The following is a 16,056-nucleotide window of genomic DNA, read 5'->3' as shown; positions in this document are numbered from 1 at the left end:
ATTCTTTACGGACAGCTTCACGGATGCATTACTGACCAACTTCTCACGGATTTGAGCACGGACACAGACGTGTGAATGAGGCTTAAGGCTTTAAGCAGATGGCAATGATAACATAAAAATGTGTTGTTAAATGTCAGGGGCGTAGCTATAGGGGGTGCAGAGGTAGCAGTCGCTACCGGGCCAAGGAGCCTGAGAGGGCCCAAAGACCCTTGTGCCGCATAAGAAGACACCGGTATTATAGAAAGTGCTTGCTGGTCAAGTTACATCTCTGGCTGAAGGTGAGGGGGGGAGGGTGGTTGTGCTATGTGCTTCCCTGCCCCTGGCCACAAAGCACTGAGGGAATGGGGGGCCCAAGCTGAACTCTTACACTAGGGCCCATAAGCCTTTAGCTACACCCCTGCCTGAGAGGCCCGTGTTTCTTCCTGGTTTAGTGAATTACAGACCATGCACTGACTATACTGACAACACAATCCAGTAAATGAGAGAAAAGAATCTTTATATTTATACTTTTTAGATTTTAAGTTTATGCAGCTGGAAAAAGTGTTCATAATAAATGTTTAGCCCTTATAACACTGAATACAGATTATGTGTCCTCCATATAGAAAACCACACCGTAGGGTGGCGTATACATCTATACTAGCAAGCGTAACAATGTCAGTCCCTGCAAAAAGAATCCAGAAAGGCTCTAGAATTTTCCTATAAGGTCACTGTGACAATATAAATGGAGCTCTAAACATTAGCTTAAATATATCTATATATACTGCAATCTTCCCTCTACAAAACTAAAGTAAAGGTACATTTTTACAAAAACAATTGACCTCAGCAGTCCCATAATGGGGAAACGTAGTCTAGTAACCAGATTGAATGTTGTTTTCGTGGTATAATGATCTGTAATGATATAATATACCTCTCGTCACATTAAACTAACCTATAAGGATTATTTGCTGTAGAATCAGCAATGGCATTGACAGTAAAGTCATATTTCACATCCTTTAGAATTTATTAATTAAAGCCTAACTCTATTAAAAAATGTGACATTTCAGGTCAGGTGCTACTAGCTCCACTATCCTGCTCCATCCCCTACACGTATAGTAGGCTAGAAAGCTTAGCTATAGGGGCTGATTTACAGGGTGGCTTGCTGGACTGCCTGTGAGGGGCTATGGGATATTCTGGGTAACTGCGGCCACATCTAACTGGGGATGTATGGGGAGTTTTTGTAGCACTACTTTCCAATTTTTAACTACTGAGTGACAACCGGACAACAGACAATTGCAGCGAGTTTCTTGAAGCATAAAGTATTCCACTGTACTGCTACAAAAATTCTCCATGCCGCCGCTTTCAGCAGGGCGTAGATTAAAGGGGGCGGCCTTTATCATTATTTTCACCAAAATGTTGGAAACCCACTCACTAATATAATGTTACATCAGCCTCACTATCCTCTGAGCGCCTTGTTTAGTGCCGGTTGCTGCAGGACTGCACAGCGCTCTGGTTCTTAACATGGCTGCCAATGAACAAGTAAGCAACCAGACTGGTCCATCAGTGGCCTCCATAAATAATGCTGTGCATTTCCTCAGTGGAGGCCACCGATGGATGACTAAACAAGGGGATGGCTCTTATCATTGGAGAGCAATGGGACAGATGTGTGGGACAGCACTTCTGTGAAAATAAAGGTGAGATAGATGTCTGGCTAACAGCAATTTGAAGTGTATGGCCAGCCTAAAAGGGGTTGTGTCATCTCAAACAATGGTGGCATTTTGTGTCACTTTGCAGGCTCCATTTAAGAGGTGGGACCCACAACTATCAGACATTAGAGGCATATCCTAGCCATATGTCACCGATGCTTGAGATGGCACATCCTCTTTAAGGTCCCCCCATACACATTAAACTGTCTTCTCCCGCAAATGCCATTTTCGGTGGGACCGTCCGACCAACTAGGAATGCCTTCACACGTACATTTTGGTGGAGAAATTTATTTGACTGAAAATCCGTTCCATTCATCAGAAGGAGGCTTGCAGAAATCCATGTGTTTGATGGCAAAGCAACCCTATTCAGATGACTAGAACTGATTTTCAGCCACAGAGATTTCTGCAACAAAATCTTTCGTATGTGAAGGCACCCTAACGAGTAGGGGAAACTCTGACACTTCCGACATGATGAATTTCAACATCTGATCTCTCTGTTCTCTGGGGAGATAATCTGCTACCAGAGATGTCTGTCAGCAGCTTTCTTCTCTCCTCCCCATTGAAAACACATACTGTACATGCTCAATCGGAGAGTGCCAGAAAGTCGGGGGATATTGTGAATGAACAAGCATTTGGCCTACAGCTATTGAAGGTGTTTGGGCACCTTGTAGTGAACCAATAATTCAATTCATAAGAAAATAGAGAGTGAACTCATGGCTCCCATATGGCAAGTGTAAGAAGTCTTCCTGAGTCACGGATTACACCCCTGAATATAGACCTGTACAAACACAGTAGATCAGCAGTAATTCAGGAAAACACCACACGTTCTTCCTTTCTCCATGATATATATGTAGCAACAGCTGGCATTAAAAAAATCTAAATGAAGTAGTCTTTAGTTCTTGTCCAATGTAATATCCCTTGATAATTAGTCAAGAATAAAGCAATAAAAATGCAACTGGGTAGTCCAAAAGGGAGGATAAGCTGGTGAAGATGTCAATAGGATGGCAGTTAACGTAGATGTTGGTGCCGGTGTCAAATCCTAGAGAACAGCTTGGCTTCCAATGTTTGTCAGTATTTCCCTTTGATTTGATGTCCATGTCATCATGTGGTCAACCATTAGCACGTCTGTTGTACGTGCTTTATCCAGTCTTCAGAATACAGCTTTCCCTTATTCTGGATTACACCACCAGTAAATGGTTCACAGTGCAGGTAGGTCGGGAGGTCACTGATCGCCCGTTATTTGTTGATGTCAGATGAGTACCTGAGGCTCTTGCACTTTAAATCATCTAACGATTTCCAATACTTGTAGTTTTCAGTCAGGTGTTGTATAAGGTTGGGCAAATGTGCGAAAGCTGAAAACAAGCAGGACACCATTAGTGGGGAGGCTAGAAGCTGGATGAGATGTTAGGAGCACCCTACTCCTTGACACTATATGCTCTATAGATCGAAGATTATAATGGAACAAATTCATACTTTCCTATTATAGGAGAATGTAGCGTCTTCTGCTCCTTCTGGCAGCCTTTAGTTACTGTCTCCTTGCCTACAGGCTCTGTGTAAAGCCAGCTTCACACAAGCGTCCCGAAAACATGCTTTGTGGGGGATTGAACACTGCTTCTCTGAAGTAAACTTGCGGCATCATAATGATTTATGATGCAATGAATTCCTGTCTCACCATGGGTCTACAGTACTGTAGTCACACATCATGTGAGTGAAATTCATTAGACCCATGATGAGATGGGAATTCACAGCATTATAACTCATTATGATGCTGCGAGTTCACTTCAGAGGAGCAGTATTCAGTTTGGTAAATACGGCTCCCACAAACAATGTGTTTCCCAGGCTGAGTATGCTTGTAAGAAACTGGCCTAAATGTTCGGAAACATTCTCAGTCTTCAAAAATCCATCTAGTGTAATACAGTAAATGCTAGAGAGGGAGGGAGGAGGGGGATGTAGCTGCAGTATTTCTACCTCAATTTTATTAGTGAATCGGCTTGGGGAGTTGTGTGGGCAACCATTTCTGGCTGTACGACATCTAATATGTTTTTACAGATGCCTAGAGAATTATAGTAATTGTTTTCTAATGACAAGTACCTCTTAAAGACACAATGCCACACCTGTCCACAGGTTGTGTCTAGCATTGTAGCTCGACTCCATTAAAATGAACAGGGTTCAGCTGCAATACTGCATACAACATGTGGACAAGTCCTGTAAGCAGGAGACACATTCTAAGTGTTGCTAACCGTTCTGATCCTTTGGAGGAGGAGGACACTTTATAATCTGCTCTCATAGTTAAGGGACCCTTCTAAAAAGTAGGATAAACTCATTGTGGAAAACCCCATTAAAGGGGTTTTCCAAGTGTTTCATACTGATTGATTGGTGGAGGTCCAACTCCCTGCACCCTGGTCGGTCAGCTCTTTGAAGAGGCCTCAGTACTCTGGTGAGTACAACTGCCTCTTCGCAGCTTACCAAGCACAGAGCCGTTCATTAGATAGTGGCCGCTTGGTAATTCAGCTCATCCCCATTCATTTGAATGGCACTGAGACTAGGCCACGTAACCAATGAACATGACATCATTGGCCTAGGTTAAGCTGCGAGGAAGTCACGGCATTCACAGGAGCACTCCAGCCTCTCTGAGCAGCTGATTGGTGGGGGTGCTCAACGTGAAATCCCCATTGATTAAAGCCTGATGATAGGTAATCAGTATGAAACACTCAGAAAACACCTTTAAGCTAAAGAACCTGCAAAAGTATATTTTACCTGCAGAATACATATATTATAGTCTCTGTTCTTACCGTCCCATGCATCAAACATGTCTGTGATAAAATAGTCTATGAATGATATTTGAGATTTTGGTATGCTACATGTGTTCCGGTCGAATACTGGCATGACTACTGGCAAACATTGTCTCTTCTCTTCATCGGTCTGTAAAAAAATGACATAATTTATCAGGAACGTTGTTTAGTTCGATGTACACAGACACCTACCCGTTAACTTTTTAACTAATTATGAAAGAATAGATTCCTAGATTTCATAGCAGTCACTCTGCAATCAACGTGATTGTGTTTGCTGATACATAATAAGAAACCCCAAGCAGTAAGGAGTATTAGGTCTTATGGGTTTTAGGTGGAAGCAAGAATCGTGAAAATGGTGAGGACTTTGAAACACCAGGGCAGACATACCAAGACTGGTGTTAGAAAGGGCAGTGGAAGCCCCATCCATGAGAGACGTGGCAAATTATGGCACAAATATGGTGTGCTCTATAATTTCCCACTTTTTAAGACCCCATTATTGCAATTCCCACTGCCCCATAATGGCGTGCCCACCGTAATGGAGTCTAAATGGGGGGTCCAACAATGAAGGCTCCATTCCATGGAGGGAATTTATCACATCCTGCACCTCAGAATTCTGGTTTTACAAAGTAATGAAATAGGAACTATGACTTTTTTGGGTTACTATGTAACCCTATACTATGTTCTATATGTAGTGCATTAGGTCTACTGTGTGCCACTTATGCAGGGGGTGGGAGACTAGGGGCCCACCTTGCTCAGGGGACCATCGGGGGATTCACCAGTACCCCTGTGGGCCAGTCCAAGCCTGCATGGCACAATATTTTTTTCTGGCAGATGTTTTGCAAATCAGAATTAAAGTGCTGGGCTCCTGGACCTCTATGGCAGCCCCGTAATACAGCTGTTGTGTGCAAGCCTTAATGCAAGTATGATTCATTCTTATAACTCAGAAGCAGATGATTCCACATGTTGACACTGTTTTCTTGAGGTATTATACCTGAGCAAAATACTCCTCTGAGATCCTTCCAGCCCATTCAATGCACAAATCCAGTGGACGACAAGGGTTGGCCACATCTGCACATTTTATCAGCATGCGTTTGATGAGGATGCGATTCTCTGGTGAGTTTTTGATACTGGGGGAACACTCGCAGTCACTGCCTTCACTCTGCAGAAAAATCATGAGAAACCTTAGGAAATATACTTACAAATACATTGAATTTTTTTTTCCATAATTCATCTCTGGGACATGAGCGAAGTTTCGGAAAATTTCACGAAGCTAATTTTTTTGTATGTAGCGGGTGCAATGACAGGGAGCTGCGATAGCTCCGCTCCCCATCACTGTACCCCTTAGATGCTGTGTTCATACATGAACGCGGCATCTGAGAGTAATAATACAGTGTAAAATTAACATTAAAAAAATGTAATCATACTTACCTCCTCCATTTGTTTGCAACGGGCCAGCCGCTGCCATCTTGCTTGAAGATCTTGCATGAAATCTCGCGCGGCCCAAGCTGATGTTGTAGCGCTGGCAGCCTTGGTGATGTCATGGCCGAGATCTTTACACTATTTCAAGTTAAATTGATTCGCTACTACGAAGCACGAGGAAATTTAATTTATCCTGAAATTCGGATCGAATTCCACTTTGTTGGATTCGATTTGCTCAACTCTAATAGCCAATTATTATTTTTTTCTTCCCATAGGCCACAGCCAGCTATTTTGGCATACCAAAAGTACGCCCTAAAGCCAGCACTACAAATGAGATTAAAGCTGGATGAAATGGGCCATCGTGGCCCAACACTGTTTGAAAAACTGTTGTTGGTAATGTCAGAAAAATGTGATCAGACAAAATGTTAAATTTTTGCCATTGTTGGCCGAAACTACATCTGTGTGTGGCATGACTGGCGAAATTCAGCTGTCACTGGCTTTGTACTCAAGGACCAGGGAGTCAATTTTTGTGATTAGCAAGTTTAGTCTGTGATGATGGTGTGATGGTGATGATGGTCCCACGGATGACACAATGTGCGGCAGACCACTGTCTTATGGTTGGCCTGCTTAACAAGATCTGTTTTAATACGGCCCTGGGGCCATTTCTTAGGCCTTAGCTGTTGCTATTTGGGGGTTCAAAGTAGGAAGTCAAGCAAAGCCACTGAGGTCTCTCCAAACCCAGCTGTTACTGCAGCAGTGTACCTAAAAATCACAGCTACTGTACTCAAGGATAACTGCGTGGTTATTTAGGCTTTTTGCTTGCTTCACCCTACATCAGAACATTTAGAGGTTTGCTCATCCCCAATGTTTCTTGGCAGTGGCAATATCAGACACGTCTATACATTACGTCTCATCATCACCGCACTTCACCGTATTACAGGATTTGCAGACAGTTTATTAGTCCGGTGTGTAAAAACAAGAAGCGTCACGTAATGAACTGCCGGCCTCAATATCATCTTATATAAAGATTATTAATAGTGTTAATTATTATTATCTTACATTTGAGTTGTTCTCTTCAGCAGCAATGGGCTTGTTGATACTATTCACAAACTTGTTCACATGCTCAAAGTGTCTGGTCATCTCTGTGGCTAAAACCATATCAATTATGGCTTGACGAAGGGTTCGATACTGGGTTCTGAAGAAGGGTAAAGAAGAGCGGTATTCAAAAGAGTGCACCTTGACAAAATGATGGAGCTCACTACCCCAGCACATCAGACTGCCCCCCCCCCCCCCACCATCCAAACTTTCAAAAGCAACCTAATAACCTAATTGCATGTTCAAACCCCCTGAAGGGGAGGTGGGAGCGGATCTAAACAAAGTTTTAAAAAATATAAAGAAAAAAAGAATAACATAAAAGTGATCAAAAAGTGGTATCCATAAAAATAGATTACCAGCAAAAAAAAATAAAAAATCACCCTCACACAGCTCAGTAGATGGAATTTTTTTTTACCAATTCCAACCCATTAATTTTTTTCTCAGTCCCTCATAAGCCATGTTTTGGTCTGCGGCTCATCCATTAGCATATTTGGGGTCAGGGTTCTCATAACACATATCTTTAGTGTGAAAGTGAATATTAAAGGGTCATTGAGTTTTCATAAAACTTTTGATATGTCATAGAGACATATCAAAACTTCTCCGCGAGGGTGCTGAGAACCTCACTGATCACTAGAACGAGAGAGAAGCGCTCGTATATCGTACCCCCTCTACTCGTTGTAGGAGACGCACTCGTAGACGTCTGTGAGCCTGTCTCAATTCCATCCTTTTGATATGTTTCTATGACATATCAAACGTTTTTGGGAAAACTCAAGGAGTCTTTAATAGTTTTTAACCTCTCTTTGTGTTGATTTATGACATCTATAACAAAATATTATGAATTTCTTTGTATTTACGCTTGAGGTGCAGTCACTAAAAGGGTTGTTCAATTCTAAACACTTATCCCACCCATTTTCACCCTTTCTTGTAAATGCACATTTTCTTGAACATGAGGACAGTTGGGTACTCAGGTTGGTCAGCAATATTGTTTGTAGCTTTTGAGCTTCAGGTCGACAGTGATTGCAGTTCTTGCTCAGTTTCGGTTTACACATGCAAAACACAGTAACATGTAAAGTAACATACCGGTCCATGTTCTTGAAAATATTGCTTTTGCCGTCTTTTGCTGTGAGCTGGAATGCTAATGCAGAGTGATGACTTTCTAAGACAGCGGTGTCATTGTAAAGAAGGGCTAATTCACTGCCGGCATTGCAAAGAAAAGAGTTGGTGCGACCGGGGTGATCAATATCATGAACCGTGGCAGCAATTAAAGCAGCTACTTTGTCCAGTTCATCAAGACTTGCCTAGGAAGAAGTATGAAGAGTCAGATGAATATAAATGTCAAATCAGCCATTTAGATTTTTTTCCGTTATGGCATTCACCACATTTAGATTTGAATAGTATGGGTGTTTGGCAACATGGAGATACCTATGATTTTTTTTTTATTCTAGTTTTTAATATGGCAAAAAAGGGGCTGATTGAAATTTTTTATATATTTTTAAACATTTATTTTACACTTATTTTAAAGTCTCCCTAGGGGACCTGAACATGCAATTGTCTGATCCTTTGTCCCATAGACTGCAATAAATTACCATTGCAGTGTATGTTAGATTCAGTGCATTCCTATGGTGTCCTACCACAGGGAATGAACAGCTCCCCCAAGTTCAGTGTCATGGGAGCCATTCGGACCCTGAGTGCACTGCTCTATCAGGGAATAGCCTCTCAGATCTATGGGGCTATGTGTCTGATCAACAATCACAGTCATTGGCTCTGGCTGTCTGCTGTGTAAAAGAGAAGGCACCCGGCGGCTATGCTGACCAATCAGCTTCTAAGTTGACGTCATGTTTATTTACAGGAATTCTGCTGATCATGCATGGCGGAGGTCTGGAAAGGGTTAAATTATGTATATAACAATTTTGTATCATTACCACTTGTAGGAAGTCACATGATTAGTGTTTATTTTCTCCTGGTACTCTGTGCTGGGGTTTCCCAACCTGCGTTCCCAGGAATCCTGGGGTTCCTTGAGCGCTGATCAGGGGATCCCCAGAACATAGCAACAATAAGACCTGTCACCTTTACAACGGGGAAAGTAAACTGATTTCAGCATCTCAAAGACAGGAAACATATCTTAGCCAAATTATAGTATTGGACTTCTTTGAGACAGGCATGGCACTAGGGGTTCCCCAGTAGTGGAAACATTTTTCATGGGTTCTCCATAGTAATAAGTTTTGGAATCACTTCTGTCACTGCTCTCGGATCTTGTTTGGTCACGCCCCTCCCACAGGACTATTTTAGGGCCACACAATCAGACTGAAGACAATACCACTTGAAATCTAAATACCTTCACGTTCTCTTGCTGAAGGAAATAGGCTGTGGCATGAAGAACATCAGCTGCGTGGGTAGAGTTGTGGTAGGCATTACACGCATGATAGTTGGACTCAATTATTTGGAGCCAGGAGCGCAGAGTGGCTTCCGAGCAGTTCAGAAATTCACAGACACCAAAACAAGCAAATATTTTCAGACCAAGGTAAACTAGTGGCCTAAAAAAGCATACAAAGATATATAAAACATTTTGTTATATCACGCAACTTATAATTTAAAGGGCATCTGTCAGCAGATGAAACCTATGAAACTCGCTGATGTGTTACATGTGCTTTTGGCAGCTGAAGGCATCTGTGTTGGCCCAGTGTTTATATGTGTCCGCATTACTGAGAAAAGTGAAGTTTCAATATATGCAAGTGAGCCTCTAGGAGCAAAGGGGGCGTTGCCATTACACCTTGAGGCTCTGATCTCTCTGCACCCTCTGCACTTTGAGTGACATGGCCAGGCGACTGTCTGTCAAAGTGCAGAGGCTGCGGCAGTTGCAGAGAGAGAGTTGCATGTAGTATTGCATCATCAAACAGGTATAAATCTGCTGACAGACGCCCTTCAAAGACAATGACTCAGATCTACTATGAGTTAGACACCTAGACAGGGAGTCTTTAAATGCACTTATATTATCACAGTGGCTCAGGCTGTATGATAAATCTGGTGCAGCTATAAACTACCTTTTTAAAAGTTTACGTCAACTTTTATCCCTTGGTTGAGCTTGGTAGACATATGGCTTTTTACAGCCATATTATGTACTTTGTTTCGGATTTTGACAACAGAAATTCTGGTGCATTTTGGTGCAAAGAGTCACATTTTAATCTACCAAGCCCTAACCCTGATCGAGCATGGCAAAAAACTGCCTAAAACATCAGACGCAACATTTTGCAACAATACGCAAGAAAATGTTTTCAAAAAAAAAAAACGGAGGTGCAGAGTCAGTAATGAATCTGGGTCAATGAATCTGAAGTCAATGCCAGACTTTACCAGCATCTAAACCGAACAAACGCTTGGTGCCTCAGACATCAGGGGCTCCCCTGTTGGCCACAAGCTGCTGGCTGAAAAAAAACAAAGGAGCAGACACACCACGTGCACAGGGACCCAGCTGTAGAGCAATAGCAGAAGTGCCCATGCCTGAAGCAAGAGGGTCAGCGCTGGTCAGCACCATGGACAGTATGAACGTGTGCAGGCTTCCTACTGTCCACAGGAGCAGCCTCATGGCCCAAGAATGGGAGGAGGGAGAAGAATTTTAGGCTGTCCTGTTACTTTGATTGTATAGTGGCTTGAACTAGCACCAGATGTGGTCTAATTTTGTTCTTGCTGTGGGGTTGTTGCTCCCCTATGTTTATCCACCAAGTAAATGAATAACTATATATATATATATATATAATTTTTTTTTGTGAAGAATAATAAAATTATGTTTTGATAATTCAGCCCAAATGTTCAACTTGCACAGGTTCCTTGACAAACAGACTTCGGGCATATGCACACGAATGTATATTTTTTCTGCTTCCGTTCCGGTTTTTTTTGCGGACCGTATGCGGAACCATTCACTTCAATGGGGCTGTAGAAAATACAAAAGTTACTCCGTGTGCATTCTGTTTCCGTTTGTCCGCTCCGCAAAAAAGTAGTGCATGTCCTATTATTGTCCGCAAATCACGGTCCGAGGCCCCATTCAAGTTAATGGGTCCGCAAAAAATACGGAACGCACACGGAACACATCTGTATGTCATCCGTATTTTGCGGATCCATACTGTAGAAATGCTATGCCCAGCCCATATTGCTCATGTATTTGGTGATTAATAAGTTACTGTTTCTGTATACGATCCGCAAAAAACTGATCAAATACGGAAACCATACAGATAGGTTTTGTGCAATAACGTAACCGAAGAGGACTTAAATCAGAGAAAAAAAAAACTCAGATACTGAACAACGGATCCGTTAAAAACGGACCGCAAAACAACAACGGTCGTGTGCATGATCCCTAAGTCACATGTCTGTGACCGTGGTGATTTCTGAGACAAGATGGTCAGTGTTTCATGCGTGAAGATGACTATAAAGGGTCGGTTGTTGGTCTGTGTGTTTGTTTTAGTCCTCTTAGTGTCATCCATATTCCACGTACACTGTTCGGCTGAAAAAGGATTTCCGAGCATTTCCTACCAACGGTTAGTAGGAGAAAACACTGACAGAACACAGATGCATGTTCACATTGTATAAAAAGTTCTGTCAGTGTTTTTAAAGGACCCTTAGACTTCAATGTTTGGTCTGCATCATGGGCCAAAACAGTCCATATGATTCTTTCACTGACTCCCTGTCAGTGAAAAATCAGTGATGTGTAAATAAACACATTAAAATCTACGGATTTGTGTTCTGCCCATAGACAACAAATCCAGCATCCCCCATGATTTACTGATGTGTAAAAGGTGAGTCATAATTGTTTTATTATATCTATCTAAGTACAGATTACATCAATGATGTGTTGCTACCATTTACCTTTTATGTGTAACAGCTTCTAATTCAAATATGTTAAAGTCCCAGGAATCCTCATTGTCCAGTAACTGTGCTATTCGAGGAGGAATGTCATTAATGGTTATCGGCAAAGAAAGGTGACTATGGCTGTGGTGGATATCTGGAACAGTGGAAAGGAGAAGTTAAACTTGGTAAAACTATTATGTATCTAAAGCATGAGTATTTTTATTTATAAATATGATACCGTGTTTATAAATATGATAGATTGTACACCTGATACTACACATATAGCATTATTCTGCACTGATTCATTATCAGTTCATTAAAGGCCATGTACACCTTTGGGGGCAATTTTTTTCTGATTGCATTTAACTTATTTTTGGGTAAAGATCTTTTTTTTCAATCGGTCTTTATTAAAAATATTGAGCTGTTCTGTCACAAAGGGTTTAAAAAATGTTCTAGCTGGGTGAATTGTACTTTTTTACTTTGTGCTAATAACCCTTCTCTCTAATAATGACTAAAAGGTCATAAACACTTTTTTAAGCCACAATCTTATAAGTAAGATAAGAACTGAGCTATAATGAGTGTTTATAAGGTCAAAGATCAGAGATAAGGAGCCCGTCAGCTGAGCTGCCTGACGGTACAGAGAGAAAATTCAGATCCTGCTACTAGAGAAACTCAAGGCTGCACATTGAAAGTGACTCAATATTTTTAATAAAGACCAAATGAAAAAACATGATTTTTAGCTCAAAATGGGTACAATGCAATAATAATAATAAAAAATCCCCCCAAAGGTGTACATAGCCTTTAAATTACCCTGCTTAATAATCAAAATGTATATATTAGCTACAGCAAAACACTTCTGAAAAGGGGAAACTGTATATCACTAAAGCCTCCTTTTCTTTCCAGGGCGTTTTTTATAATAAAAAATGGCATATACAGTATAATACGTATATAGCACCAGTTGCTGCAAAACTTCGAAACACAGCAGAATATGTTTGAAGTGTTCTGCAGAAGCTGTGTATTCTACAGTACATTGTTCCTTAGAGTCCTGTTTAAAATTTTCCACTGAACTCCTTGGTGACCTAATATTTTTCTCATTTACAGAAGCGATTGCATGCTGAGCATAATCCCTAAATATATAAATTCCTCTTTCTGTGCTTATCTTTTAACTGACCACTAGGTGGCACAGTTGCTTTCTGCCATGAAGTGCTTCTTAGATTCTAGCTCGGCGCCCAGCCAAAATACAGCCCCACGCAAAACTTACTTTTTGAGAAAACGTATTCATTTTCTGATAGTCTTCGCAAACCATCCTGAAATAATCAAATGTTTCAATTATTGCACATTTACATCCGGTGTGATAAGTTCTATAGCCCTGATTTATCAAACGGGTTTTTGTCTTTATTTTGGAATAAATTGCAACTTTCCTGTCGTTTTACTTGTAAGACACTTTTATCAATGGCCTGCAACAGACCAAAGTTATTTCTTTGCTCCTGCTTAAGTGAACTTCCGGAATCCAGCTGTTTGTGGGCGCTGGCCTGTACGAAACTTCAGCATATCCAGCGCTGGTCTAAATGTAAGATGCTTCCTTTCTATGCCTAAAACACGCGTGGAAAACGATGAATAAGACAGGCCTGACGGCCCGTCCCCTTCCTCGCCCACTTTTTTGAGACTTGATGTGAGCAGGGAAGAGTCGCAATCTGCGCCAGAAATATGCCTAAGGCTAGTTTCACACTAGCGGCAGGACGGATCCGACAGGCTGTTCACCATGTCGGATCCGTCCTGCGGCTATTTCGCCGTGCCCGCGGACCACCGTTCCGTCCCCATTGACTACAATGGGGACGGGGGCGGAGCTCCGGCACAGCACGGCGCTGCACGGAGAAAGCCGCCGGACTAAAAAGCCTGACATGCAGTAATTTTAGTCCGGCGGCCTTTCTCCGTGCAGCGCCGTGCTGCGCCGGAGCTCCGCCCCCGTCCCCATTATAGTCAATGGTGACGGAGCGGCGGTCCACGGGCACGGCAAAATAGCCGCAGGACGGATCCGACATGGTGAACAGCCTGTCGGATCCATCCTGCCGCAAGTGTGAAAGTACCCTTATATAGGTGTATTTCTGATTGTAAATGACCCCCATGTATTCACATTCTTAAAGGCGTTTTGTCATGAAAGATATTCTACATTTTTCAAACCAGCATCTGGATCTGAATAGTTTTGTAATTGTATGTAATTAAAAATTTTGTATAGTCAGTGATCTATTCAGTAAAATGTTTCTGTATAGCGCCGCCTGCTAATTGTTCTTCTCATTCTTTGTCCATCTCACTGAGATGGTCGTATGCGCTCAGTTTGAATCTTCAACTGTCATCAGCGATATGTTCTGTCAGAAGCTCTGGCTGTTACAGGGAGAGAGCTGCAGCAGAAAGGACATGCCCCCGGTGCTGCCAGGCTGAAGATAATCTATTAGAGCAATTAGAGCAGCGAATGTGGAGAATGTGCAGAACAGGGCTGGTTCTAGCATTGTTAGGGCTCTATCAGATGACCATATATTTGTGTCCTCATCCGTTCCACATTTTTGCAAAATAGATGCGGACCCCTTCATTTCAATGGTGCCACAAAAGATGCAGACAGCACACCATGTGCTGTCCGCATCCGTACCTCTGTTCCGTAAACCACGCAAAAAGATGTCCTATTCTTGTCTGCAATCCGTACAAGAATACGCATTTCTGTCATAGGTCTGTTGGTTCCATTTGACAAAATGCGGAACACACATGGCCGGTATCCATGTTTTACGGATCCGCAATATGTGGACCGAAAAACAGATACAGTCTGAATGAGACCTCAGAAAGAGACGGTCATGTGCTATATGATGTCTGATTTTCATTATTTACATCAATCATGGAATAACCCCTTTAAGTAAAACATTCTTTGAGAGCTGACCGTACAAGGGCCTAAACATAGAGTACGGGCTGTGCCATGGGGATTGAGGAAGGCAATGAACTCTACATACAGACATCAGACCTCCTACAAGGTCACTGGTGTGGGGATCTTCGTCTTTGGTTCCCAGCTGTGGAGAATAGAGCTCTGTTGTCCTCAGTATTTCTAAAACTCTGTCCAAGGCCTCTGCCACAGTCACAGGACTGTTCTCCTGAGCGGCGTTTATTATATTGATGACCTGAAAAGCAAAAGCAGATAGAAAGACGTTATATTTCCTTACCTGTCACTATATTATTCTTCATTACTAGGTTCAGCATGTCAATGTTATGACATATATGTCAACATACTATAATGACCGTGTGTCATGGGCCCACAGATCACTATCCCTTAGGCTGGTTTCACACGGGCGTTGCGGAAAAATGTGCGGGTGCGTTGCGGAAACACCCGCGATTTTTCCGCGCGAGTGCAAAACATTGTAATGCGTTTTGCACTCGCGTGAGAAAAATCGCGCATGTTTGGTACCCAAACCCGAACTTCTTCACAGAAGTTCGGGCTTGGGATTGATGTTCTGAAGATTGTATTATTTTCCCTTATAACATGGTTATAAGGGAAAATAATAGCATTCTGAATACAGAATGCTTAGTATAATAGCGCTGGAAGGGTTAAAAAAAAATAAAAAAGTTAACTCACCTTATCCCCATGATCGTGTAGATCCCGGTCTGTTCTTTAGCTGTGGGCTGAATGACCTTTGGTGATGTCAGATCACATGCTCCAATCACATGGTCCATCACCATGGTGATGGAGCATGTGATCTGACATCACCACAGGTCCTTTAGCCACAGCTAAAGAACAGACCGACCGGGAACTAGGCGATCATGGGGATAAGGTGAGTTAACTTTTTTTTTTTTTTTAACCCTCCCAGCACTATTATACTAAGCATTCTGTAGTCAGAATGCTATTATTTTCCCTTATAACCATGTTATAAGGGAAAATAATACAGTGAATAGACTGTCACCTAGAACCCATGCGTGGAAATCGCACCGCATCCGCACTTGCTTGCGGATGCTTGCGATTTTCACGCAACCCCATTCATTTCTATGGGGCCTGCGTTACGTGAAAAACGCTGAATATAGAACATGCTGCGATTTTCACGCAACGCATAAGTGATGCGTGAAAATCACCGCTCATGTGAACAGCCCCATAGAAATGAATGGGTCAGGATTCAGTGCGGGTGCAATGCGTTCAACTCACGCATCGCACCCGCGCGGAAATCTCGCCCGTGTGAAAGGGGCCTTACCTAGATAATGGA

At 42.2% G+C, this 16,056-nt stretch overlaps 1 protein-coding gene across 4 annotated transcripts in view; it reads right to left on the bottom strand.

Moving 5' to 3' along the window:
* Positions 1-542: 542 nt before the first annotated feature.
* Positions 543-16,056, bottom strand: part of PDE8B (phosphodiesterase 8B) — a 195,575-nt gene continuing 180,061 nt past the window's right edge. For all 4 annotated transcript variants that reach the window (XM_044276097.1, XM_044276096.1, XM_044276094.1 and 1 more), the window contains exons 14-22: positions 14,821-14,985; positions 13,086-13,131; positions 11,843-11,978; positions 9,324-9,522; positions 8,069-8,286; positions 6,953-7,088; positions 5,466-5,633; positions 4,475-4,604; positions 543-3,034 (exon numbers count right to left, since the gene is read on the bottom strand). In XM_044276097.1, the coding sequence (XP_044132032.1) occupies positions 2,919-3,034; positions 4,475-4,604; positions 5,466-5,633; positions 6,953-7,088; positions 8,069-8,286; positions 9,324-9,522; positions 11,843-11,978; positions 13,086-13,131; positions 14,821-14,985 (1,314 nt within the window). In that variant the 3' untranslated portion in view covers positions 543-2,918. The remainder of the gene's footprint in view (positions 3,035-4,474; positions 4,605-5,465; positions 5,634-6,952; positions 7,089-8,068; positions 8,287-9,323; positions 9,523-11,842; positions 11,979-13,085; positions 13,132-14,820; positions 14,986-16,056) is intronic.

The sequence above is a fragment of the Bufo gargarizans genome, chromosome 1 (genome assembly GCF_014858855.1).
Source record: "Bufo gargarizans isolate SCDJY-AF-19 chromosome 1, ASM1485885v1, whole genome shotgun sequence".
Classification (NCBI taxonomy): Eukaryota; Metazoa; Chordata; class Amphibia; order Anura; family Bufonidae; genus Bufo; species Bufo gargarizans.
The sequence above is the reverse complement of the archived record's forward strand: the minus strand, read 5'-3'. Positions and strand labels throughout refer to the sequence as shown.